The sequence below is a fragment of the Amphiura filiformis genome, chromosome 12 (genome assembly GCF_039555335.1).
Source record: "Amphiura filiformis chromosome 12, Afil_fr2py, whole genome shotgun sequence".
Classification (NCBI taxonomy): Eukaryota; Metazoa; Echinodermata; class Ophiuroidea; order Amphilepidida; family Amphiuridae; genus Amphiura; species Amphiura filiformis.
The window spans coordinates 1,374,071-1,401,655 of record NC_092639.1 but is presented as its reverse complement, the minus strand read 5'-3'; the positions used below and the strand labels follow the sequence as shown (position 1 = coordinate 1,401,655).

The window sequence follows — 27,585 nt, the reverse complement described above, 5'->3', positions numbered from 1 at the left end:
AAGTGGCATACTGCAGTTACTGTCCGTTTTCCTATACACAATACACAGTGCTCTTTCCCATTGACGCGTGACCTTTACAAATAGCCCTACGTTAACAGTATGGGGATATGACTAGTTAACGTCGCTGTGTGAAAAATAACCGGCCAATATTAAAAGTACTCTTCTAAAGTTCTAGAAAATATAGTTTTTTAACATGTCCTAAATTTTTAGCTAATTTAGATGTTTGGAAATATTCGTACTTTGGTGTTTTAGTTAATGTTATAGGTAATAGTACATTGCCTAGTTAACGTCGCTGTGTGAAAAATAACCGGCCAATATTAAAAGTACTCTTCTAAAATTCTAGACAATATAGTTTTGTAACATGTCCTAAATTTTTAGCAAATTTAGATGTTTGGAAATACTCGTACTTTGGTGTTTTAGGAAGGATATGTAAACGACAGATAACACCAAAAATATGAAGAAATTATTTCTAAACCGTGTTAAGTCAAAAATCATTATGTTGCTCATTTTCAAGAATGCTGGTTTACAAAAAGCACGACATTGTCTGATTTCGTGAACAAAGCCACACATAACATTGTTTCCTTTCGTTTCCTTTATAATCGGTTACCCAACTGAAGCTATGAATACCATCTTTATTGCGATATCGCACATGAAAACAGTCACTTGTGCACAACCAGAGAAGATCCGATTTAATCAGTTGAGCTGTTTCAATGAGTGTTATCTTGGTTTAATAGCTTTTAATGGGGTTAAGTCCTGCAAAGGTCGAGATGAATTCTACTGTAGACATGACTGCATCATGGATGTTACAATCTAATATACAATCGGCATAGTTGATGATATCTGATTCTGATAATTCACTAGTAGCAGCAAAATTACAGCGCTTTGTATCCTCTGGTGCGCTATATAAATCTTATATGGATTAATGTTATTTATTTATTTTATAAATATTTCTTTTAAACACAATCTAATGTGATGCTCACTACATGTAGAAGGCCTGGTCTGCAAACGTTCATTTCATAAATCTAGTAAGATAAAGCTTCATGTTTAGTGTAATCAAATGAAATACCAAAGCTGGATATTATACAATCGTGATGCATTCCTTCTTGTTATGGACGACAAGTATTAACTTTGATATTATTATGGCAATATCCATTCCCTTCTCAATTGATTATGCTTTCTTTTCGAAAAATAAACCATGAGGCCTAGAGGCCATGATATAAACCTATATTCGGTATGCGGAAACCTTCCACGGTTAGGGCGGCGCTTGCACTCGCATATTCGCTAAACTGCCGCCTCCTTGATTTGCCAACCTTTATCGAGGGGCGAGTTTGAGGTTTTATAGTCATACATGTAGGCCTACCATTTTTCACCCTAATGGCCCCAGACAAACAAGTGGTATATCTATGCTTATGGCAGTCAACGTCAGCGCGTTGAAGCAGCTGTTTCGCTCGCGCATCTATGTGGCGTCGTAAGCGTGTGCATGTGTACACCAGCGCGCTGCAGCGCTTTGACCGAACGCTAGTAATTATTTGGCTGTGCCCAATTAAATGCTCACTGTACTGACATCACTACCACATCAGGATGAAAAATCGCATATCGCAAACCAGCCAAATTTGTCATAGGTTTGAATGCTAGTAGGAAAACCGTGAATATAGGGTCTCAAACTCTGAAACATCTGAGCAGAAACGTGTCCTTTTACTGGTTTAAAGTGAGTCTGTAGCTGTCGCCATCTTTGGAATATAATACAACATTCTCTGGCCAAACATCGGGTTAAATGTAAGTAAATAGTTAAAATCGTCTAAATTCAATAATATCAAACAGCCACGGACATTAAGTCAAGGCTACATGAGAAGTTTGGTGTAGGTCACGCATTTCCTTGGTATATAAAACAGCCAAAAGGATGTCCAAAATTCCCTCTTTTTATCACAACGCGATTTATTACGAAACAGCATTTTCATAGGGCCTACGCTGGTTCTGTCAATTCTAGTTTAAAATCTGTTCGTCACATGCAGTCTGATTTGGTATCTATGTTATCATCAAAGTCTTGGGAACTAATGTGGACAGCTGTTTTGTTTAAAAACGGATACTGTTTAAAATATCAGTATTTACGCGAGCGACATTTTGAGTGTGTAAAATGCATTGAAAATTGTCGGCTAAAGAGTGCATAAATTAAAATCGCGAACAGTAATAGCAACAATAACTATCTACATTCCAAGCGGAAACGCTTTCCATAAGCATACCCCACTTTTTTTCAGCAATCGCTGAAACCTAAATATGCAATTCCAGGCGATTTGTAAACAAGAAATGTCTTTAAAAAAGACGGCGCAGTGAATGAAGAAAAAATGTTGGATTTCACATTCACTGAGAGGACCTTTGGCTTAAAAATGAGCTTTTAGAAACAACACTGTAAAAAGGAGAATGATGTTTGTTTCCTTTATTTTATTTTGTCTTAAAAACCCACAATGAGGGCACAAATTAATTTATATGCTGAGTACTTAGTTCATTTCTTGGTATACTTAATAACATATGATGACATTTACTTAAAATGAAGAACATAATTATTCTCAAGTTTGTACTTAACATAAATGAGTTAAAAAGTTGTATGCATTTGAGCCTTTAATGTCATCACGCCATGCCGGTTCTGATTATCACGGGCGTCCTGAACCATTGTCTTTTCGCCATGTGTAATTTAAGTATGTTGTAGTGTAAGACCTTTTTATATCTTTTAAACATTAATTCATTTTGTATATATTGTTGTAGTGTACTTAAGATATTTTACTGTTCAGCGCATTGGGATATGTTCTTGTATGTAATGCGCTTTATAAAAGTGTTTTATTATTATTATTATTATTAATAAGGCCTAGGAATGATTATAAACATAATACTGTGGTATGGGGTAATAGCAATTCCTCATTGATAGCATGGATAGTGTCTAAGTCTGATGATGACGAGTCTTCAGGTTCATATTGTGGTTTGGATATACCATTGACTGACATCGGGTATGGCCATTGTTTTCAATTTTGCGATGAATAGTTATATCATTTTATGAACCAATTACAGGTAGGCCTATTTCTGGAAAGCATTAAGAACAGAGATTAAACTGACCAAAATTCGAAATCAATATTCAGGGTGTACTAGACGATATACAGTGTGTAAAAATGAACTTTTAAGGAATATGTGGTATATTTTTCTTTTCAGGAATATTTTCTCAATCTGAGGACCACAAAATCAAACAGAGCTTGAATTGAAAAAGCCAACCAGAAATATACTTTATTTTGGGTGCGATGTTTGCTTCTATGTATACAGGGTGATCAAAATTTACTTCATTAACAGACCTAATTATTTATTCAAAAGGTTTAATTAGTGCTAATTAGCTGCTTAAACTGCTTTCAGTCATAAATACTCATTCCAAACCAGAGAATACAATATCTCTTTGTCACTTTTAGACTACACTTGCAATTCTGATAATTGACTGTTTTACATAGACCCCTATGAGGGGTGTAAGTATTCATTTTGAAAATATCATTATCATTTCATTTGTTCAAGAAAAATGTCACGCCGTCAGTCTTTTGGGAGTCTCAACTTATAACCGCATGGTCCTTTACACTGCGCCATTAGGCCTATCAATTTAATACCCAGACCGAATAGGCTATTTAGTAATAAATAAAGCAACTTGAAACAAAATGATGGAGAAATTATCACTTTCGTAAAAACAAAATAGTATGGTCCACAACAAAGAAGTCCTAAACAAACTGTAGGCCGAAACAACGGCCGAAAATTGCATAAAATAGCTGACATGTACCGCAATATCAAAACTGCATTTGGTACATTTTACAGGTTCACTTTACCATGCTTACAGCACGGTGTGTCAATTGCGGGAAAATCCGTCAAGGTGTCCCGAAGAATAATCATTTACAGTTGAGTCACGGTCACCGGCCATCTCGTTTGCATATCCATATTAAACTACAGCGCCTCTAATGACGTGCATGCACTGTTACTGTGCGACTGAACAACCTTTGTTTATTACTTTAGACAGATCAGCACGCTGTGATTGGAATTACTATGTAAATAAGTAAGTTGTTGTTGTAATGGTAACACACCATACTTTGGTAACACGAAACTTCACCCATCCCATCCACATGTAATGACACGTGATACAGTTTTTGAAAGCTAACTCCCCAGGCTAAATCCATATTCCTCCGCCGGCAAAAATATAGCCCATGATAAAATTAATCATAGTTATAATTATTTTCTTCAAATGTGGTTGTCGGGTTCAGTATACCACAATTAATACAACAATAAAACAATTCCCACCAGATAATTACTTGATATGTAGGCCTATACTTTCTCAATCTAAACCTGAGGTATAATATGGTTTCAGATCTAAACCAAAATCAGTACCACTGACGTCATCTCTGTCTACCAACCAAGTTATCAAAATTTGTCTATGGCATATGCAAGGTATTCTACCGGTACGGGGCAATACACTAGGATAAATTATTACTTGTGCTGTGATAGTTGCCATCTGCGACGTGATTGGAAATTATGCACATTTACAAAAACATAGGCCTACGTTTAACTGCTAAAATACATCACGCATTTTGACTATAAACTCATCTATACCATTTTACTAGAAATGTACTATCTCCAAGGACGCTACGACCAACTCAACGAACTCATGCATATGCAAACGAGCCCAATCCCTATGCTAAATCAGGGGTGTGAGAGTAGAAATTGACAGGACGCATGCTCAGCTAATGCTTGTAGCTAATATTCCTCATGCAAGGAGCCCAGGTTGAGTGTGTTGTTGAAAATCATTGCATTAAAAAACACTTCTTTCAATGAAATCACATATAAAATCAATGGATACACAACCAAAATTCTACAAAAGTCAATCTTTATATTAATAAAGCTATCGATGTGTACGAAAAACTTCAGTGGTACAAAATGCCTTTCACATTCGAAAATTTCAGTATAGTAACACCCAGCCAATTCAGAATTAATGCAGCACTGCTGCAAAAATAGCGTCAGCATATTTTACTATGAATTTGGGACACCGAAACAAATGCTTGCATTGGTGCCAGACCTATTATAATGATACGATAATTAGGCCCCCAATAATGGCTTTCATTTTAACCGTTATTTATTAAACTGAGATTTTTACTTTTTGAGAAATTAATGAATTTATCGAAAAACTTTTCGGAGAACGCTACTTTAATGAACCCAAGGTATCAAATAAATAAATAAATAAATAAATAAATAAATAAATAAATAAATAAATAAATAAATAAATAAATAAATAAATAAATAAATAAATAAATAAATAAATAAATAAATAAATAAATAAATAAATAAATAAATAAATTAATTAATTAATTAATAAATTTATTAATTAATTAATTTATTAATGAATTAATGAATGAATTAATTAATTAATTAATTAATTAATTAATTAATTAATTTATTTATTTATTTATTTAATTAATTAATTAATTAATTAATTAATTAATTAATTAATTAATTAATTAATTAATTCATTCATTCATTCATTCATTCATTCATTCATTCATTCATTCATTCATTCATTAAACAATCCAGCAAGCAGATCACAGACCTGATACGCCTGGGTATTTTTAATTGTTTAAAAAAGTGAGAAAGACTGAACCACGTAAATGGTATCAACAAATCAAGTGTATGCTTAATTCCAGCAATTCTGATCTTGACATGCACATCCCAGGAATGAATAGGGGTAATAACAAGGCAATGGCTCAATTAGTTTGTTAATCCGTTGGATCATTCCGAGCTTCCAATCGTTTTGCTTGGTGTGAAACCAACCCGTTTGCTTATCCATGAGATGGAATTCCTTCCAAATCATAAATGGTATCAATAAATCAAGTGTATGCTTAATTCCAGCAATTCTGATCTTTACATGCGCATCCCAGGAGTAGATAGGGATAATTACAATGCAATGGCTATTTTAATAAGTTTGTTAATCAGTTGGATCATTCCGAGCTTCCAATCGTTTTGCTTTGGTGTGAAACCCACCCGTGTGTTTATCCATGAGGTGTGTATAGAGCGCTTTTCACAAATCAAGTGTCCCGGATGGAATTCCTTCCAAAATCATAAATGAAAGTGTGCCAACAAACGCCACAATATCACTAAAATTACAATTTATTGGCCGTCTCTGTTACCTCATCATTCAGTCCCAGTGCCTACAAGCATAAACTTATATTAAATTAAATTTGGATTTATAAAGCGCCTTTCTCCAGATCTTAGAGGACTCAAAGCGCTGTAATTTCGCTGCAATGGTGAATCATCACAATCAGATCGCATCAACTAGGTTGCTGCCGAACGGCGCACACCTATCCGCATTTAGATTGTAACATCCACCAATTATCTGTGCAGCTCCCCAAATTCCATTGGGTGAAGGAAGTTTTTGATAACCAAACAACTAATCACCGATTTTTGCGATACAGGAGGAAACCGGAGATCCCGGAGAAAACCTGCGAGAGCGAGCATGGAATCTGGATAAACCAAGTGCACATGAGTCCTTGGGCCGCGCCGGGGCTTGAACCCGGGACCTCAGTATATACCTGTCTCGTTATGACTACAAACATTCACAAAATGTCCCTGGTTACGTTTGACAAGTTCCTTAGCGTGAATTGTTTTATAATCGTAATGCCTTGATTATTGTTCAAAGTCATGAAGCAAATATTATACCGTTATACACCTATCCGACTTCGCCATTACTGCGGTGTCCCCGATGTAAAACTGCGGTGTCCTGAGGTCGGGGTTCCATCCATTATTTATTGTGTGCTATACAGAATTGTACCCGGGAATTGTACACAACAGTGATATTCAATACACAATCATGAGTATTGAATTACGAATTAAATCTCCCGCTCTGGTACATCTGTGTTGCCGTCAATAGAGGGCCAAATACAGTAAACGCTTCTCGGATTGGTGTATACGCGAGAAATGCATACCACATGACATATTAAATATTTAATTGTTTTTGAAAAAAAAGTGAACAAAATATCATAAAAACGATAACAAATGTGAAACATTTGTTGCTAATGTATCTAGCAAAATGTTAATTCAGTACCAGTCGCTAGGCCCACGCTTGAAAAGCGATATTAAAATAAAGCAGCCGATTATAATCATGACTTAATTAATATTTCGCTTCCAATTAAGGGAAGGGGTATGAACGTTTGGACAGTATTTATTGTGGGACATTAGAGCACATCAGACATATCGAATTACATTCTGAATACGAAGAATGGCCTTCTGATATCAAATAATTTTGATTTTTTGAAATTCGCAATGTAATACACATTTTATGGCAAATCATTAAAATTGATATTTTGATATTTAACAGTACTCGAAACATGCAACACCTTCCCGGACCACATTCACAGCGCAACAGATTTCTTTGGCTGGGTTCCAATTATTCGCCTGTACATGAACATCCCGGGAGCTATTCCTCTAAACACATGTCATCAACCAAGCAGTTGTCCAACTGACACAACAGTAAAATGCACTGACACGGAACAGCTTCCGGGATCACATTCACATGCGAATAATTGAAAGAAATCTGTTGCGCTGTGAATGTGGTCCAGGAAGGTGTTGCATGTCAGTGCATTTTACTGTTGTGTCAGTTGGACAACTGTTTGGTTATTGACCAGTGTTTAGAGTCGAGTATTGAAGTAATCCTGTGTGCAATTTTCTTTTTGAGGCCAGTTTAGTATAATTTGTGTTAAGTAAAAAAAAGATTAAAAGTAAAAGTAAATACCACATACATATGTTACAGCCTCTATTATGAAAAACGTTTTTGACTCTCCTTATTCCTAAACGTCAAAATCCAAATGCCAAGGGGGGTTCTCGTAACGATAATAGCCTATAGACGAATCCAATTTCACGCATTTCTACACCTCAATGACAGCCATAACTGGGTCCCCCTTCGGTCTATCCCACCTAAAATGTGAAATGATGTGGCCTTGGCGGGGTTATTAAAGCAATATTATAACATTTTCAAACAAAATAGATTAGCATTTCTTTACCATAAAATGTTAGCTTTTACTGTCAGATATATCCCTTTTTTTTTTTTATCCTAACAACTACGGCAAAGCAAAGAAAATTGGAATTTACTACCAGCGCACATGTCGCCAATACGTACCACTCCTTCGGTCATGTTGTGGTACGACCCTTTGTTTTGTATATCACCGTCGCGCACGCCGTGACGTACTGTGTGTTATGAACATCGTGTATGCGTTCGAGTAATAATTCCATCGTAATAATAAAGCACCGGTTCCAGCGTTTTATTCAAAATCTCGGATTTTGACAAAACTACAGCACTTAGAGTCTTGATTTTTTTTTGGTATTTTGGTTTAATAAAGTACAATTTAATCGTGTAAAAAAGGAATTTTAAAAATTCAGTGAGGGCGTCTTCCTCAGCAAATGTTATAATATGGCTTTAAACTGCATTCCATCACCCGTGTTACACGTAGACAAAAGAATTATGAAAGTTTACAACACAATACAATTCAACATCGATTTTAAGCGGATTTAATCCACCCAATTTGGCAATACTTACTCGTTTTCGTTCGTTGAAACGGCACACCATACTTCCTTATAAATCGAATGGCAATACTTGTAAACATTTTTACCACAAAAAGTAAAATAAAATAATTCATACCAATACCAGTAGGCTATAATCTTATATATAAACACAGCCGATCTACGAACCAAATGCCAGCCCGTATGGGCTGGCGAAAATTCAATTATTTAAGGAAGTTTCATGGCATAAAAATCAAACAATGAGAGACCACTGATATCAGATGGTGTATCAGAACTCATGAAAGAAATGAATTTTGGGGACTCGGTTCGGAAGATATTTTTGACGAATCTTATCAAAATACTTGCAGACCATTACAAAATGATATTCATCTTCAATATTCCCATCCCTGCACAGATCACAGAACCGGTCCGCCTAATCCAATTTCAGTCCTCTACCTGTTTCAATCTTGAGAATATGACTGGAACACCTTAATTTTACTAAGAACGCCTATATGAGGCGTGTTTACTTCAAAAAGATATTTTTCTGGAGTCAAAAACCCCGAGTTTTGTATGAAACCCTGGGTTTAGTACGAAACCCCTGACACTCTGGATTTGGTACGAAACCCTGAGTTTTGTGTTCTGTATAAAACCCTGGGTTTGTTATGAAACCCTGAGTTTTGTGTTTTGTATGACACTCTGGGATTGGTACGAAACCCTGAGTTTTGTGTTTTGTATAAAACCCTGGGTTTGGTACGAAACCCTGAGTTTTGTGTTTTGTATGACACTCTGGGTTTAGTACGAAACCCTGGGTTTTGTGTTTTGTATAAAACCCTGGGCTTGCTACGAAACCCTGAGTTTTGTGTTTTGTATGAAACCCTGGGTTTGGTACGAAACCATGAGTTTTGTGTTTTGTATGACACTCTGGGTTTGGTACGAAACCCTGAGTTTTGTGTCTTGTATTACACTCTGGGTTTGGTACGAAACCCTGAGTTTTGTGTCTTGTATAAAACCCTGGGTTTGGTACGAAAGCCTAAGTTGTGTGTTTGGTAAGAAACCATGGGTTTAGTACGAAACCCTGAGCTTTGTGTTTTGTATGACACTCTGGCCGGGTTTGGTACGAAACCCTGAGTTTTGTGTCTTGTATTACACTCTGGGTTTGGTATGAAACCCTGAGTTTTGTGTCTTGTATAAAACCCGATGCTTCGTCCGCAGCGCTGAGTAGTGTTTTTTGTAAGAAACCCTTTGTTTAGTACGAAACCCTGAGTTCTGTGTCTTGTATGAAACCCTGGGTTTTGTACGAAACCCTGAGTTTTGTGTCTTGTATAAAACCCTGGGTTTGGTACGAAACGCTGAGTTTTGTGTTTTGTATGAAACCCTGGGTTTGGTACGTGAGTTTTGTGTCGAAACCCTGGGTTTGGTACGAAACCCTGAGTTTTGTGTTTTGTATGAAACTCTGGGTTTGGTACGAAACCCTGAGTTTTGTGTTTTGTATAAAACCCCGGGTTTGGTACGAAATCCTGAGTTTTGTGTCTTGTATGACACTCTGGGTTTTGTACGAAGCCCTGAGTTTTGTGTCTTGTATAAAACTCTGGGTTTGGTACGAAACCCTGAGTTGTGTGTTTTGTAAGAAACCCTGGGTTTAGTACGAAACCCTGAGTTCTGTGTCTTGTATGAAACCCTGGGTTTGGTACGAAACCCTGAGTTTTGTGTCTTGTATAAAACCCTAGGTTTGGTACGAAACCCTGAGTTTTGGGTTTTGTATGAAACCCTGGGTTTGGTACGGAACCCTGAGTTTGTGATAGGGTTTTGTGCAAGGTAGCAACTGAATTTTAGGTTAACAATATTTTGTACAGAAAATGTTACATATTTCCTATAAAACCGAGAGTTTTACACTGAAACCGAGAGTTACGTCTCAGATAAAAAAAAACTGATCAAAACCATGGTGGCAAAGGGTCATTGTGATTGAAAACCCCGTTTTTTCACAAAAACCTGGAGTTTTACAAATTATTGGACAAAATATACTTCAAGCTTTGTTGTACATATAAGTATCCTTTTAAAACTTCAGCTGCAGTAGGTCTGAGTTTTGGATCCTTACTACGACACTTTTGATGAAGTCTGGACAACATGAACATGACTTGTTTTCCATAGGCCACGTTTCCCATCAAGTACTCCACTACAACTGGAATCTTCCAGATGTCTGTCTTTTCGTCAAATTGTGCTCTGTGAAGCCTACCATGTATATGTTTATTGTATTGCTCGGGAGCAGCAAATCGTTCCCCACGGACTATTCCCAAGATCCACAATCTGTTTTAATTCCCTTGGACGAATCAACCACAGGAACCACATCTAGATCGTTAGCAATAATATGAAGATCAGATGTCACCAAAAATTGTGAGAGAGTTTTAGTTAAGAAACCACTATCGCACATGACATGAGTACCCGTTGGACTGGTATGAAGGTAATTTATTATTTTAACATAATCAAGAGAGATTCTGAATCTGGTGGCCACATTGTCTTGATGTTGATCCTTTAAGATTCTGTTGATGTTTTCTAACGATCCAAAGCTGTGATATTCCGTGACTAAGGCCGGAATTGATGGACAAAAACCAAGAAATTGAGTCACAAAAGGACTTAGTTGAAACTGTCGCATATGCCTTGCCTCAGACAAAAGTAATCGTCTATGCGAATACGACGACGGGCGATTCGAACACACGAGGCTTACTGTGTAATCCTTCCATCTAGCAAGATAAACCTGGTCACAAAATGAAGAATATTATTTTCAATAAAACAATGACATGGGTACACCTGTATGGGTGTTGTTAAAGGAAAGAGATCATAGAATGCGTGTTTTACAGTCTTCTGTTTTTTGTTCTTTGTTTTATTAAAAAAGGGATTTGATCTCCAATAAAGTAATTTTAACATGAATTTGTGAAATTATCCACTATTAGCGGGATGCCCGTGCGCTCTCCCAACGCGGCATAAGTACCCGCTATATGCGTGGTCCAAAAAAGCGGAGAAACCTGGTTTGTTGGTCGAAAATCCCGGTCCAGGATTTTGGATTATCGACTCAATTTTGGATTATTGACCGTGATTCTTGATTCCTCGTTCATGTTTCACTCATCGTCTCTCGATCAAAAATCCGTCGATCGAGAATTCTGGAATCTTGGAGAGAAACCTGGTTATTCATTCGGGAGCTCGAGAAAACATGGTTTCTCAATCACACACACACACATAAAAAAACAAAAAACCCGCAAATCAAAAAAAACGTAGCTGGTCATTAAATTGTCAAATTAATATTTGGTAAATCTTAATTTGGAAATAAAGGCCAATAAAAATTAAAATGTAAAGAATATAAATAAGAAAATTTTACTTCGTCTCTCTCAATAACTCAACTGAAGAAAAATACTTACTGTTTTGATTGCTCCCGAACCGATTTTTTTAATACGAGCGACGTTGTGCTGAATATCCTTACAGGTTAACCAACGATGACAAACGCCATCATTATTGAGTTGAAAATATCCCTTTCTACAATGTCTGTCAGTGTCATTCAATTGGTGTTTAGTACCATTATCCTGAATAAAACAAAATATGAAGAGCAGTGGCGGACTTAAAGGAGGATTTCGTGATCCTAGCATCCTCTTTTTATGACATGTTTCAGTACATATCCACGAAAAAAGCCTATTCCCAAAATTTCAGTTGATTCCGATTTTGCGTTTGCGAGTTATGCATTATTCTGTGTATTACACTGCTCCATAGACAATGCGTTGTAATTTCGTTCTGGTGCACCAGAACGAAATTCAAATTTCACGATATCTTAGCTAAACAAATTACTCTGCAAGAGATATTTTGTACATAAACATTATGTAGCTAGAGGTTTCCAGCGATATAAAAATCTCAACTTTTTTTGAGAAAAGTGGGGGATGAGGCTGTGGATCACGAAATGCCCTTTAAGCTTTTAGCAAATCAGCTGGTCAGTTGCTGACACCTCTTGATATTTTGGCCTTCGGGCCCCCTGTTTTGTTTTGTCTATAGTAACTTCTTACAGATACGTTACAGACGTCTTCAAAGGTGGTTTACTTATTCTTCTCTTCCTTCCTCATTACATGCATGAATGACATATAACAGCCCTAGCTCTACAACTACAAAAGTCTGAGGTCCAGTATATATGACACCCCTAGGGCTCTATACCTCGAAGATATGCATTTTGGGCATTTTGAGGCCGAAGATCTGGGGCCCTAGGGGCCGAAATGTAATTAAACAGTCAATCAAAAAGATCAGGACTCCAAGTTGGTATTTGATGTGATCATTTATTAGTTTTTCAAACAAAACATCATGTACAACCCAATTTTAGGCTTAAGCAGCTAAACGCGATATCATGATAATGTATACAGATGCTTTTGAGTCATTTTCAACTTTAAATTTTTTAAAGCTTTTCGAATATAAAATGCATCTATTTATGACAAAATTGGTGGCGCTATTTAGTTACTGAAAATTACTCTTTCAAGCTTTTTACAAACAATTTCTTTTATTTTTTGATGAAATATGTTTATAAAATTTATTTGCTGCTTGTTTCACCTATTCCATCTGTTTTAATGGCAGTATTGATCACCTAACCTTGCAAATTAATACAATCAGATCAAACTATTGTTCACTGGGCAAATTTTTGAGAATACCTTACTATTGGGCCCCAGGCTATTTTGCTGACAGTGCCCTTGATGAAGAGTGCAAAATTATAACCAAAGCCGTGCTTATTTGTGCAGAGTCTGTCAAAGTTCGGTAGTATTGTTGAAACCGCGCATCTCAGGTCTTGAACGATAGCGTGACTTGAAAGCTACCAGAGTACTGAAACTGGCTTCGCATCAGTTTCAGTACTTCGGCAGAGACTTCTATATGAGCGTGTTTATAGTGAGCCAGCTTATCTGTTATTAAGCGTATATTAGCGTATAAGTACTGCGAAATATATTGTTATTGCAGTAAATTCTTTCCGTATCAACATGATATTGAAGTGAGTAAATTGGTACCGTTATCCAGCTAAAGCAAACGCTCTAAGCTAAGTGACTTCTTTACTCGAAACCAGAAGTTCCTTGGAACCACTGCCCTTTTGTCCTTTTATTTATGTCTACCTTTTGTTTGTTTCTTTTCAGTCAAATTGCGAAGAAGTGCTCGCGACACACAGTTTGTGAAACTTTGCCTTTGCTTTAGCTGGATAACGGTACCAATCTACTCACTTCAGTATCATGTTACTCAAGTTCAGCATGTGAATGTAAGAATCATCTACATACCGAAACATGAATATTCTTCCTTACCTAAATCAAATTATAGTTGATCACTCTGACCACCTGGTGTTCATCTCGACGACGCAAGGGAACAGGTGCATCGGTTACCAGTGAATTATTCACCACAACAAATATTTCCCCCGGTGAAAATCTAATGCTGTTCCATCATGTGAATGTAAGAATCATCTACATACCGAAACCAGAATATTCTTTCTTACCTGAATCAAATAATAGTCTGCCACTCTGACCACCTGCTGTTCATCTCGACGACGCACGGGAACAGGTGCATCGGTTACCAGTGAATTATTCACCCCACCAATCAATTTCCCAGCGGATACTATATCCCTCATCCGTGGTACATTATTATCCGAAGGTACTCGTGTTCGTAACAAGCCAATAGCAGTGAATGTTACTGATGCTATCAAGACGAAGTAGAACATTGATTTGATGGTCATTTTGAATAATCTCATCTGTGGGCAGATACAATTCAATTAAAAACGTATTTTGTGATTCTAGTATCCTCTTTTTATGATATATTTTGAGTAGATATCCACAAACAGTTTATTACCAAAATTCCAGTTGATTTCGATTATGAGCTTGCGAGATATGCAAATCAGAGACATGTTAGGCACCACGTCTTATGGTCATGTTGAGGCATGTGGTGTTTAACTCAAGGACATGAAATCGTGAGTTCGAATGTGCTGGTTAGAATTCAAACGCTTCTGATTTAACTCTGCTTTGTTATAGTACAATTCCGCATGAGCTTCACTACTTCATTTATTAAATATTTCTTATGCATGTATCTTTTATGATCCTCGCACACATTACTTAATATTGAAGAAGAAGAAGAAGAAGACGAAGAAGAAGAATGAAGAAGTAGAAGAAGAAGAAGAAGAAGAAAAAGAAAAAGAAAAAGAAAAAGAAAAAGAAAAAGAAAAAGAAAAGGAAGAAGAAGAAGGAGAAGGAGAAGAAGGGTACGATAGAAAGAGTACTATCGGTACCTAATGGGCACCGATAGTACTATGGGGCCAAATTAGACGCTGTACCTTAACTTGGGTGGAAACGTGACGTCCTTGAATTTTAACAACTTAAGGTGGTACTACACCCCTGATAAATTTTGTGACTAATTTTGCATTTTTCTCAAAAAATAACTACACACTGGTAAAGAAAAGTTATGCATATTATAGGGGCAAGGAATCCAATTACTTTACTGAAATTTCAGTGATTCAAGACGAGTGGTTCATTTATATATGTTAAGAAATGAGGTACATTCTAGCGGTACCTCTTTTGCATCATAAGTAACGTACCGCTGGTCTTGAGTCACTGAAATTCCAGTGTGGTAACTGGTAACTGGATTCCTTGTCCCTATATAATATGCATAACTTTTGTTACCAGTGTGTTATTTTTTTTGTTGTTGTAGAACAATGCAAAAATAGTGACAAATTTATCAAGGGGTGTAGTACCACCTTAAAGTAGTACAGTGACAATTGATGCAAATGAAACAAAAATCTCCTCATGCGTATATGACTGATACAAATCGCAATAGTTTAAAATAGTTGCTACGAGTACCTTGACAATATTTTATAATAGAAAGACATTTTTATGTCCTCTTCAACATTCAAGTTGGCGCAATCAGCGTCATAACAAAAAATCCCGAATGGAAGTATACAGATCGCTGCTTCGAGTTCCTTTTATAGACGAATCCAATTTCACGCATTCCTACTCCTCAATGGCAGCCATAGCCACGACGGGGACGAATCTATCTCACCTAAAATGTGAAATGATGCGGCCTTGAAGGGTATTTGAAACTGCATTCTATCACCCGTGTTATACGTAGACAAAAGACTGATGACAGTTTACAACACAAATTATTCTAACCCTCGTTTCATCTTTTCTGTTTCGGGATTTATGTGAATTCTGTAGTCAACAAAAGACTAGAATAAAAGGATTATTCACACGTTCCATGCTAACACTTCAAAATAACAATGAGATCCGAAACCGAAACCGAAACCGAAAAGATAGAACGACAAATGGGGTCCTTTCATCTTTTCTGTTTCTGTTTCTGTTTCCGGTTTCGGTTTCGGATCGATGTTATTTTGAAGTGTTAGCATGGTACTAACTAAGAAGTGTCTAAATTTTACGGTCGTAAATTCGCGATAAATTGTACAGCTTCAATTGACTTGCGTTGGGTGTATAGGTACTTCAGCCTAGGCGGGAGTAGCTCGTGAAAATAGCCCAACGTAGAAATATACATTAATCACTAGTAATCAGTGTTGCCAAGAATTACGCAGGTGGTGTATGACATGCAGTCCCTAAATTCAGTAAATTTTCATCGTCAACCGTGTAATTGAATGGGATTATTTTGAAATTTTAAAACGCTTGAAATATCACAAACAAATAGGCCTATGTTGATAAATAATATAAATACAAGCTAAAACCGTTGGGGTTCGATAATGAACCCCACAAAACTAACCTAGTATATGGAAAATGCCATACGGCCGGGCGGTTTCACGAGTTGCCGGCTCGATCATGTCATCCGCCGCCTGGAATTACGTATACTTGTTCGTGCAATTGCGCAAAATCGGTCATATGATTATGTAGAGATGAAACCGGGAATTATTTTCGTCTCAAATACACCTTAAAACTTGGTAATATGCAACACCAAAGAAGTGCGTTGAAGTGAAACTAATTGGATTTCTTTCATCGGAATTGGTAATCCGATAATTGCTTCAGGCAAAATTGCCAAACTCAAATCTATTTTAAATGTATATTATTTGTCATTCATTGGCCAGCGAAAGGGGCGCTAGACCACTAAAAACACCAGTCTTCCACACACTGTGGGTGTTCCCATAATCTTGTCTTGTACAATCCATCTGTATTGAAATCAAACTTAACAATGAATTCAAGGAACAGATCAATTCACATAATCCCCTGCGTTTTCGTTTCTGAACAAAAGAGCTCCCGAAACAGAAAAGATAAAACGACAGCAAGATTTCCAGGCATGGACCATGTGGACGTTAACCTTATGTTCGTGGTAACGGTCACATGATAAAGTGTAACGTGGGGAATGTTTGTACTTAATACAAGAATTTGAACACACTGTGTATTAACCCACTTGATGTGTAGATGCGTCCTTTGTGTTGTATCGTGGCCGAAAGGATACTCATGATACTTGACAGTAACAATGGCAAACTGTGGTAGTTTTTCTACTCAAAATTCAGATTTTGGTACCTTTGTCATTGTCTTAGATGTGCTAACATAGCCTACTGGTGGTTCAGCCGAAAGCTGTGTATTTAAGACAAAATAAGGTATTTACATAAAATCTGTATAATCTATATACCGACAGTATATAAATTAGCTACATCTACATGTATTTGAATGGGGCTTCAACTTTGACAATACTGCTGTTTTCCCGCTCATTTTTTTGCCAAATTTCAAAAATACCAAATGATAATTTTAATGACTTATCCTTCACTTTTAGGCAATTTATAAATAATTTTTTTTTTTTTTGCACTTTCGCTGGGATCACTGAAAGGACCTTTAAGGTGGTACTACACCCCTTGATAAATTTGTGACTGTACACACTGGTATAAACAAAAGTTATGTATATTATAGGCGGGCAAGGACTCCAGTTACTACACTGGAATTTCAGTGACCCAAGACACGCGGTACGTTATTTATGATAAGAAAAGACGTTCCGCTAGAATGTACCTCATTTCTTAACATCTATAATGAACTGCTTGTCTTGAATCACTGAAATTTCGGTGAAGTAATTGGATTCCTTGCCCCTGTGATCATCATCAGTCGGCTGCAGAGCAGGCGACTACAAACTTTCTCCAACTAATGCGATCTTGGGCAAGCGAAACAATTTTGTTTGGCTGCAGCATCCCTTCAGTATCTCCCAGGAGGTGCTGGACAGTACAGTGTAAGTACAGTGTGCGCGGCCGTCCCGGTTTCCTCTTCCCATGTGGTGGAATATAAAGCGCATATTCTTTCACAGGCTCGCCTGAAATATACGTAACTTTTATTACCAGTGTGTACTAATTTTTGAGAAAAATGCAAAAACAGTCACAAGTTTATGAAGGGGTGTAGTACCACCTTAAAGGCCCGTCAGTGATCCCAGCGAAAGTGCAAAAAAATAATAATTATAAATTGCCTAAAAGTGAAGGGTAAGACATTAAAATTGTCATTAGGAATTTTATCAGGGGCTGTAGTACCACCTTAAGTGACGCCTAAACCATGTAAATTGACAGTCGAGTTATTTCTCACACACTCAATAATTGTGATTTACAAATTACAATGTTTGCATCTGAAAATGAAAAGGTAAAAAAGTAGTATATGATTCGGTAAAGATATATATAGTAAAGGCGATAGGGCCACAAATATCACTAAATTTACAACTATTACCACAAAATAGTGTGATTTAAAGAGAAAATATCAATTTTTTTGCCCAAATATTTTAAATATGTCCGATCTAACCTCAAGGTGGAGCGCATACGCGTAGCCAAAGCGTATGCACATTCCAATAACACAACCTAACATTCCATTCTCCCCTATAAGCAGGTATGCACATACAATAACACACCCCTGACATTCCATTCTCCCCTACATAAGCAGGTGTGCTGTGCGCTCTGCTGTGCGCTGTGATGATAGAAGAACATAAAGTTCGTTGCCCTTGACACTTTATAGCTAATTAATGGTCTGTCACGTGACGCGTTTCAACAAATCACAGTGCGCGATTTTGAATTTCGATGGGTCGTGGGGGTAATAGAAAATAGAAATAAAGGGTGCAGTATTATCCTTTACACGCAAATAATGTGTCCTCGGCAGTAAAACGTTTAAATAATGGGTTCGGCTGCGCCTCACCCATTATTTACGTTTTACTGCCTCGGACACATTATTTTCGTGTAAAGGATCATGCATTACCCTTTATTTCTTAAATATATAAACTTACCTTTCCCATCATCAGATTATTTTACCTACAAGCAGTAACTTTTCTAAGAATTAACCTGGTTCCATTGTGTGAATTTACATAACGGTACTGCTTTTGAGTTGATTGTTGCTCAAATAACAAAAAATACGTCAGCAATGCATACCACCTGACGTATTAAATACTATTTAGTTGAAATGACCCTCGTAATAATGGTATGTAGGAAACATGAAGCATTTATCATGTTAGGCTTATAGTTAAAAAATTATAATGACAACACTCGTTAAAACCAAGCACAAATTGGCACCACTACACAAAACAGCCAGTTATAATGGTGATTTAATTTATATTTCGTTTTAATTAATCTTGTTAAAGGAGGATTTCGTGATCCTAGCATCCTCTTTTTATGACATTTTTCAGTAGATATCCACGAAAAAAGCTTATTTTCAAAAGTTCAGTTGATTCCGATTTTGCGTTTGCGAGTTATGCATGATTATGTGTATTACACTGCTCCATAGACAATGTGTTGTAATTTCGTTCTGGTGCACCAGAACGAAATTCAAATTTGGCGATATTTTTGCTAAACGAATTAATCTGCAAGAAATATTTGGTACATAAACATTATGTAGCCAGAGGTATCCAGTGGTGTAAAAATCTCAACTTTTTTTGGGAAAAGTGGGGATGAGGCTGTGGATCACGAAATGCCCCTTTAAATGAACCCAACGAAAGTGTAAAAATATAAAAATTGCGTATAGATTGTATAGAAGTGAAGAAGATTAGGTCATTAAAATTGTTATTAGGTATTTTTGAAATGAAAAATTTGGCAAAAAACAAGGAAAACAACAGTATTGACAAAGTTGAGACCCCATTCAAATTCATGTAAAATGTCTTATTTTATACACGGCGTTTTCGGCTTCTACCACTATCAGGCTATGTTAGCACATGATAACAACAAAGGTAGCTAAAAGGTGTCAAAATCTGAATTTTGATTATTTTCATGATCAGGATTCTCAGGATCAGTAAATCACTGAATAAGCATCTAAAGTAACATAGTAGAATAGGCCCTATTGCAAAATAATTAATTCAAATGTACAGGACGGTAATGTTTTAGGATTTTGTATTACTTGTATTATTTTGGTTTCTATCGATTGAAGACATTTAAAATAGTAAACCAAAAAGTGAGACTGACTTTAACCCCAAAATAAGTTTCTCCTTCGGGACAACTAATCACAACTTTAGGATCTCCAAAAAAAAGGACATTCACCTATTGAGCAGTACAATAAGGGAGCGATCGTTATTTATAGCAGGGGGATGGTAAACTTTAGGGGGGGGCATGAATTTTTAGTTGAATCAGGAGGGGATTGTTAAGTTTTAAATGGAGAAAATTGGGAAAACAAGGGGGAACACGAATTTTTTTGTCGATATTTTTCCAAAACGCTCATTACCCCCTGCCGTAAATAACATTGAATTAACCTTCCACACATGCAGGCAAGGAGGTTGTAATAAACACGGAGATCCAATATATTACATAACACATTTTCCTTTGATGTCGATTTGATTTGCAGACAGGCTATTCATAAAAGCGGTACCATTGTTTTGGACGAAAAGGCTTCGGCAATTGAATTGGTTACATGTAGGCCCTACCATAGACTGTAATTACGGTCTATGCATGTACTGTCCTGCCAGCATAATTATAAATGTTCTACTGCAGGTGACTGTGTCAATAATGAAAGAAAGTTATGTATGAGCGCCCCCACTTGAGAAAGTGGTGCCATTGTCCTCACGTACCCCAAAAGTGTGTTTTATACGCCAACACTTTTGATTCAAAATACAGAAATACAATAATTATATTTATACACAAAAATCAAGCAAGCAAATGAACAAAATGTAGATAAAGACAGGCCTAAATTTCTTCAATTTTTGACTGAAATTGGCATCAATTTAAGGGATCGGATAACTACTATTGGAATCATAAAACTAATCATCTGGACCCACTTTTAGAGAGACTACGGTATCGCACTTTATCTTGGTGGCATCTTCAGGCCGTCTGATGATCCAGCGGGAAAAGGTCATTGACCTGTGACAAGGTGGTGTTGCCAGAGGTCGTTGATCTTGAGTCAAACTTCTAATGTTCTTAATGGCAGAATTGTAGGTTCCCGGCCAGTTGTGGCGCAGACCGCCTCCCCTGTTCAATGAGTGTTGCTCTTTCTTTACGTGGATCACTTCTTTGACGCCCCTTTCGTACCACCTGCGTTCTCTGTCCAAAATCACAACGTCTTTATTATCAAAGTTGTGATGGGTAACCAGTAACCAGTACTATACTAGCACGTCTGTGTTGGTACATGCGTTTGGTTATAGTCTGGTAGGTTTCACTCGCACCACCCCATAGTACACAAGCTGGGGGGGGTTATTCGCACACTGTTTCACAGAGCGGACACCATCTCTTTGAATGAGACCTTGAAGAAAGAGGAACACAATCACCTCAAATCAGGGCGGGGTGTGTGCGGGTATCGCCAATGGACTTTCCGCAAAGCTCTTCCTGTCAACAAAGCTTCCAAAGAATCCCAACACTCGCGACACGCGAAGCGACGACACGCCTATTGAGTGAAAGAATATCACCATACCCTACGTGTCTGAACTGTCGGAGAAACTTCGCAGAATCTTCGGATCCCTGTTTCGTTCAAACCAACCAACATCTTGAGACAGAAGTTGGTTTATCCTAAAGACAAGCAGCCTAGGATAAACAGAGCAATAGAGTTTATGCTATACAATGCAAGGACACTGATTGCCAGGACTTGTATATGGGTGAAACCAAACAGACTTTTGCCAAACGCAAGTACCAACACAGACGTGCTAGTAGTGGTTGCGAGGATTCAGCCCTTTGCACCCATTTGGTTAGCACTAATCACAATCACACCTTCGACAACAAAGACGTTGTGATTTTGGACAGTGAAGGCAGATGGTACGAAAGGGCGTCAAAGAAGTCATCCACGTAAAGAAAGACAACCTTCACTGAACATCAAGTTGTGGTCTGCACCGCAACTTGGCGGGCCGACAATTTTGTCATCAAGAACATTCCTAAGAAATTTGACTCAAGATCAACGACTTTTAGCAACACTACCTTGTCACAGGTCAATGACCTTTTACCGCTAGATCATCCGCGACGGCCTGAAGATTCACCTACGATAAGGAGCGATACTGTAGCCTCTCAAATAAAAGTGAGTACAGTTCACAAACGTATCATCGGATAGCAACGTTTGCACAGTATTATTGTGGGACCTGAGAGCACATCAGGCACACAAAATTGCATTCTGAATAATAATACTGTTGATATCAAATAGCCCATGGATAGATGGAATAAATGCTGAACTACTTAAACACGGACCAGAGAAACTGCACGAGGAGATTGCGGACATATTCAACGAAGTAGCTGAAACAGGACAAGTACCATGTGAACCTCAGCATGGGAGTCCTGATGCCGACCCCGAAACCTGGGAAGCCCCAAGGACCCCCGGGAAACCTCAGGCCGGAAATTCTACTGTCAACTCTCAGACAAATATTAAGCATTTGCATGATAACTCGGATTCATCAAAACTTTATTTAAGAATCCCGAACTCTCAAGCAGTATACAGGCCTGGAAGAAGCACCACGGCACATGTCTTTAGCATTAAATGATTGGCAGAAAAAGCAATAACATCGTCAAATTACGAAATTATCATTGACATACTCGACATGAGCAAAGCTTTCGACACGGTAGACAGAGGAAAACTATTACAAATACTGTCAAACGCGCTAGACAAAGACGAACTAAACATAATGAAAATACTCATACAGGACGTCGAACTTCAGGCATGTCAGGTCAAGATAGGAAGCAATACTGGACCCGCCATCAACACGAATGTCGGATTGCCACAACATGCACAAGGTGATTGCCTTATCCCAGTTTTATTCACCCTTTATCTTGCCGCAGCACTTGATGACAATAATAAACCAGCTACAGGAGAAGACTTACTTCCTAAACACCTGAAAGATCATAACTATGAGAGAAGTTGAAACGGCTCATGACAACTGTAAGCACAGTCAGAGTTGGAGACTGATTAATGACATTACAGGAAGAAAATCGTCAATGAGAGGCCAACTGAAAGGAGACACTCACATGGAAAGTTAAGAGTTAACAACTGGTATCATGATTTCAAAGATCTACTAGGAAGCTCCCCAGATATAGAGGGAGAAGATGATATGATAGAGCCCATCACAGGTGATCTCACGATTGAGCCATGAAGAATACACTAAGGCAAAGACAGCAATAGCAGAAGGAAAGAGTAGTGGAGAGGATGGCATCCCACCAGAAGTCTTAAAGAGATAATTACCGTGGCATCAGCCTATCCTCAATAGTGGCCAAAACCTTTAATAGGTTAATACTCAACAGGATAAGACCCAAAGTTGATGGACTTCTAAGAAACAACCAGAATGGCTTCAGAGTGGGAAGAACTACTGTCAGCCACATACCGGCTCTTAGAAGGATAATAAAAGGAGTGAAGGCCAAAAATCTACCAGCCATTATAACATTCATTGACTTCAGAAAAGCCTTCGACACTATTCACCGAGGCAAGATGCTACAAATCCTCATAGTCTATGGGATACCAAAACAAATTGTGGACGCTATTGGAAGGACATACAAGACAACCAGAGCCAATTTCCCCTGATGGAGAAACTGAGCTGTTTGACATCGTAGCCGGTGTTCTACCAGGAGATACCCTTGCCCCGTATCTGTGTGTGATAGTGCTAGATTATGCCTTGAGAATGGTTATATAGATGGTAAGGAAGAAGCACTAGGATTCCAGCTAGAAAGGAGAAAAAGAAGACGAGTTGGGCCAGAAGTGGTAACAGACCTAGACTACGCTGATGACATCGCCCTCCTGTCAGAAGAAATAAAACAAGCTCAGGAACTGCTACAAAGGGTAGAAACATCAGCCGGAAGAGTCGGCTTAAAGATGAACGCCTCCAAGACAGAGTTCATGTATTTTAACCAAGATCAGTCAGTTAACATCAGCACAAATAATGGCACAAAGCTAGATGAGGTGAAGGACTTCAAATATCTTGGAGCATGGATGGCTAGCACAGAGCATGATGTCAAAACACACAAGGGAGCAGCTTGGAGAGCATGCAACAGCCTAAGCAAGATCTGGAAGCCTGCTCTATCTTCAGCGCAACAGTAGAGTCTTTATTAACATACGGATGTGAAGCCTGGACCATAACTCCCAAACTATCTAAAGAGCTAGAGCAGAGCTGGACGGCTGTTACACCCGAATGCTTAGGGCAGTGTACAACATCCATTGGAAGCAGCACATTAGCAACAAAGAGCTGTATGGAGACCTTCCAAGACTCTCACAGAAGATCAGAGAAAGGAGAACACGCTTCGCTGGGCACTGCTTCAGGAGCAAGTGTGAACCTGTAGCCAACTTGATAAACTGGGCACCCAAACATGGAACAAGAAACCCTGGTAGACCACCCCTTACATAATAATAGATATATACTCAAGCAAGACACCGGACTGGAAGCATCTGACCTGGGAACGGCGATGTAGACAGGAGGATATGGAAAGCTGTTGTGGTTCGGGAAAACCACCCAAAATAAGCAAGTAAGCAACTTTTAATAATTTGCCATAAAATATGTATTATATATAGAGAATGTATTCAGTACCAATTTGGTATGTCTGATGTCCCACAAAATACTGTGCAAACGGTGCTATCCAATTCTTTAATTGAAGTTCCAAATTATTCGGAGCTGTATAGCCTAATTGTTTCTACATCGGTTTCTTCCTTCTTTCTTCAGTCAAGCAGAACGTTGGCCGGACTATTAATGTTTTTCGGCAGTTTCTTTTTATAATTTGCTCTAGCTCCTTCATTATTTGACCGATTATGATATGATAAAATTGTATCGACTGAGCGCATATATTTTGGTCGAACTTACGAGCTATGAGTTTTAAAATTGGAGATTTTTTCTTGGTTTTTTTTTTTTGTTTGTTTTTTTTTTGCTAAAACCATGTAAAATCAGCCGTTTTGGGGGCCAAACTTGATTGATTTTGACTGAAATTTTTTGAATATGTTTGCAAAAAATAATCAATTTTTTTGCTAAATTTTCAAGCTTTTGGTGATATTTTAGGGTCATTTTTATAGCCTGTAGAAAAGAAATCACGACCGACCAATCCTATACTTGAAAAGTCCATCCCATGGCTAAAGACTAAAGAGACGAAAAAAAGACAAGGCCCAAGCATCCTACTTATCTGTTAAAGCCTTAAAGACCCATTCATTGATCCCAGCGCAAGTGTGAAATAATTAAAATTGTTTATGAATTGCTTAAAAGTGAAGGATAAGTCATTCAAATTGTCATTTGGTATTTTTGAAGTGACAAATTTGGCAAGAAAACAGCAGTCCTGACGAAGCCCCATTCAAATACATGTAGCAAATTTAGGTATCTAAATTACAAATTCGTGTAAAATGTCTTACTTTGTCTTAAATACACGGCTTTCGGCTGAACCACTCGCAGGCTATGTTAGCACATTTATGACAATGACAAAGGTACCAAAATCAGAATTTTGATGATTTTTACGATCAGCCGGATGAGCAAATCACTGAATGGGCCTTTAATGTACGATTTCCTTTGAATTTTTAATTGGTTACTCTATACTCAATATGCTGAAATAACACTTATCGGGAAGGGTTTCTGCCCATTTTGAGCTGAAATAATAAGGTATAAAGTCTTCTTCTTCTTCTTGTTAGATACTGGCCAACATCCCTTTGCGGAATCAAGCGGTCAGGGTGTTGCGCATGCAGATGGTGATTTAGTTGTTCTGGTTGGTTGCTTTGCTTTGGTATTGTTCAACTGCGTTTTTAAATTGGTTGGGGTCTGTTATTGCGACAAGTGCTTCAGGTAATGAGTTCCAGTCTTTTATAGTTCTGGGAAAGAAGGAATGCTTGTAACAGTCCTTTGATGCTGACAGTGGTGTATATGATCTGGAGTTGAAGTGCCGTGAGGATCGTTGAGTAGGCTGAAGGAGGGTTCCAACTGGTAAGGATAGGTGACCGTTGATTGCCTTGTGGAGAATGGTGAGACGCCTTGATTGTCTAGTCTTGACGCTAACGATTCCCATTTCAATTTCTCCAACATTGCTGTAACACAGCCTTTTGACCTGCTTTTGTAGTCCTTTAGGCAGAACCGAGCACCTCTCCTTTGTACGCCCTCCAATTTATTTGTGAGAACTTGGGTGTATGGATCCCACACACTTGACGAATATTTATTTATTTATACCATTCGGCCCGTAGGCCTGGCACAGCCCAATATTGCAAAAGCAATAAATTAAAGGGAGGCTTGATTGATTTTGACTGAAATTTTTTGAATATGTTTGCAAAAAATAATCAATTTTTTTGCTACATTTTCAAGCTTTTGGTGATATTTTCGGTGATTGGTCGAACCAAGGTTTTAAATGCTGTCTCTTTAATATGTTGTGGGCATTGGTACAGATTTCTTGAAATGAAGCCAAGGGTCCTATTTGCTGTTGCAGTTACGTTGTCAATATGCTTATTCCAAGTGAGGTTGCTGGTTAAGTTATCAAAACTCCAAGGTATGGGTGACTGTCAGTCTGCTGCTGCTTGAGGAAGCTAGTGATCCAGGCATGTGTTTTGTTATGAATGCCGTAGCGTTTGAGTTTCTGTAAAAGGCGATTGTGAGGGACGACATCAAATGCCTTTGAGAAGTCCATTATTACCATATCAATTTGTGTTTTGTTGTTAAGTGAAAGAGCCAGGTCTTGAATGGTGAGAATGAGTTGGGATTCTGTGGAATGTTTACTTCTAAAACCATGCTGTTTGTCTGTGAGAATTGAATGGAAATCAAAGTGATGCATGATATTTGAATGAATTATATGCTCGAGGACTTTGCAGCATATGCTGGTTAACGACACGGGCGATAATTAGATGCCAGGGTCCTGTCCCTTTTCTTAAAAATTGGGGAAATATTTGCTTGTAACCAAGACTCAGGGAGCTCACTGGTGTCAAGGGATCTCTGAAAAATGACACTGAGTGCCGGTGCTAGTTCATCAGCAGCCAGCTTGAGCAGCCGGGAGGATATCCCGTCAGGACGTTGCTTTACTTGGATCCAAATCGTTAAGCAACTTGGCAACTCCCTCAGTAGAGATGAAGATCTCCCGGGGAAGATCTCTGGCATGCTGGGAACATGCGAACTTGATTCCTGGGGAAGATTTGGGTTTTCATCAGTGAAAACTGACTTAAACTGATCATTTAAGATCTCGGCCTTGAATCTGTTTTCCGATTCAAGTTTGCCATCCCTTTTCAAGGTTGGAATACCTGTTGTTGTCAGTGTTGAGTCAACTTTCAGACTCTTGATAAACGACCAAAACTTTTTTGGTGAATCAGAACAAACAGATGATATGTAGCTCCTGTATGCATTTCTTGTGACCTTGTGCGTATTTTTACGCTCATTTGTAAATCTTTCAAAATTTGGTTGGGTGTTCTCCTTTTTCAGAGCATTAAAAGCCCTCTGCTTGTGTTTATGCAAGCGACGGATCTTCTTTGTGATCCATGGGGATTGAGTACGTTTGGAAATTATTTTTGTGGGTATGTGGCGGTCCATGGCTGTTTCTACAGCTGTTTTGAAATCATCATATAGCTCAATCACTGTTCTCTGGTGTGAGTCCTTGTTGGTTTGCACAAATTCATTTGACCATTTATGATAGTTTAAGATCATTTTTTTAAAGCCTGCTCATCCGCTTTATGGAACAAATATCTTTTGAAAGGTCTGTGT

The 27,585-nt window shown here is 37.9% G+C and overlaps 2 protein-coding genes across 2 annotated transcripts; both read right to left on the bottom strand.

Annotated features, from left to right (window-relative positions):
• Positions 1-9,964: 9,964 nt before the first annotated feature.
• Positions 9,965-14,298, bottom strand: LOC140165628 (protein O-mannose kinase-like). The gene is made up of 3 exons (XM_072188916.1): positions 14,051-14,298; positions 11,967-12,128; positions 9,965-11,308 (listed from the first exon to the last, which is right to left on the bottom strand). Exons 1-3 carry the CDS (start codon positions 14,285-14,287, stop codon positions 10,841-10,843), a joined length of 867 nt encoding a protein of 288 aa, XP_072045017.1. The 5' UTR covers positions 14,288-14,298; the 3' UTR covers positions 9,965-10,840.
• A 12,067-nt stretch (positions 14,299-26,365) lies between these two features.
• On the bottom strand, positions 26,366-27,528 carry LOC140165560 (uncharacterized). The gene is made up of 2 exons (XM_072188847.1): positions 26,811-27,528; positions 26,366-26,634 (listed from the first exon to the last, which is right to left on the bottom strand). Exons 1-2 carry the CDS (start codon positions 27,526-27,528, stop codon positions 26,366-26,368), a joined length of 987 nt encoding a protein of 328 aa, XP_072044948.1.
• Between the last annotated feature and the right edge of the window lie 57 nt (positions 27,529-27,585).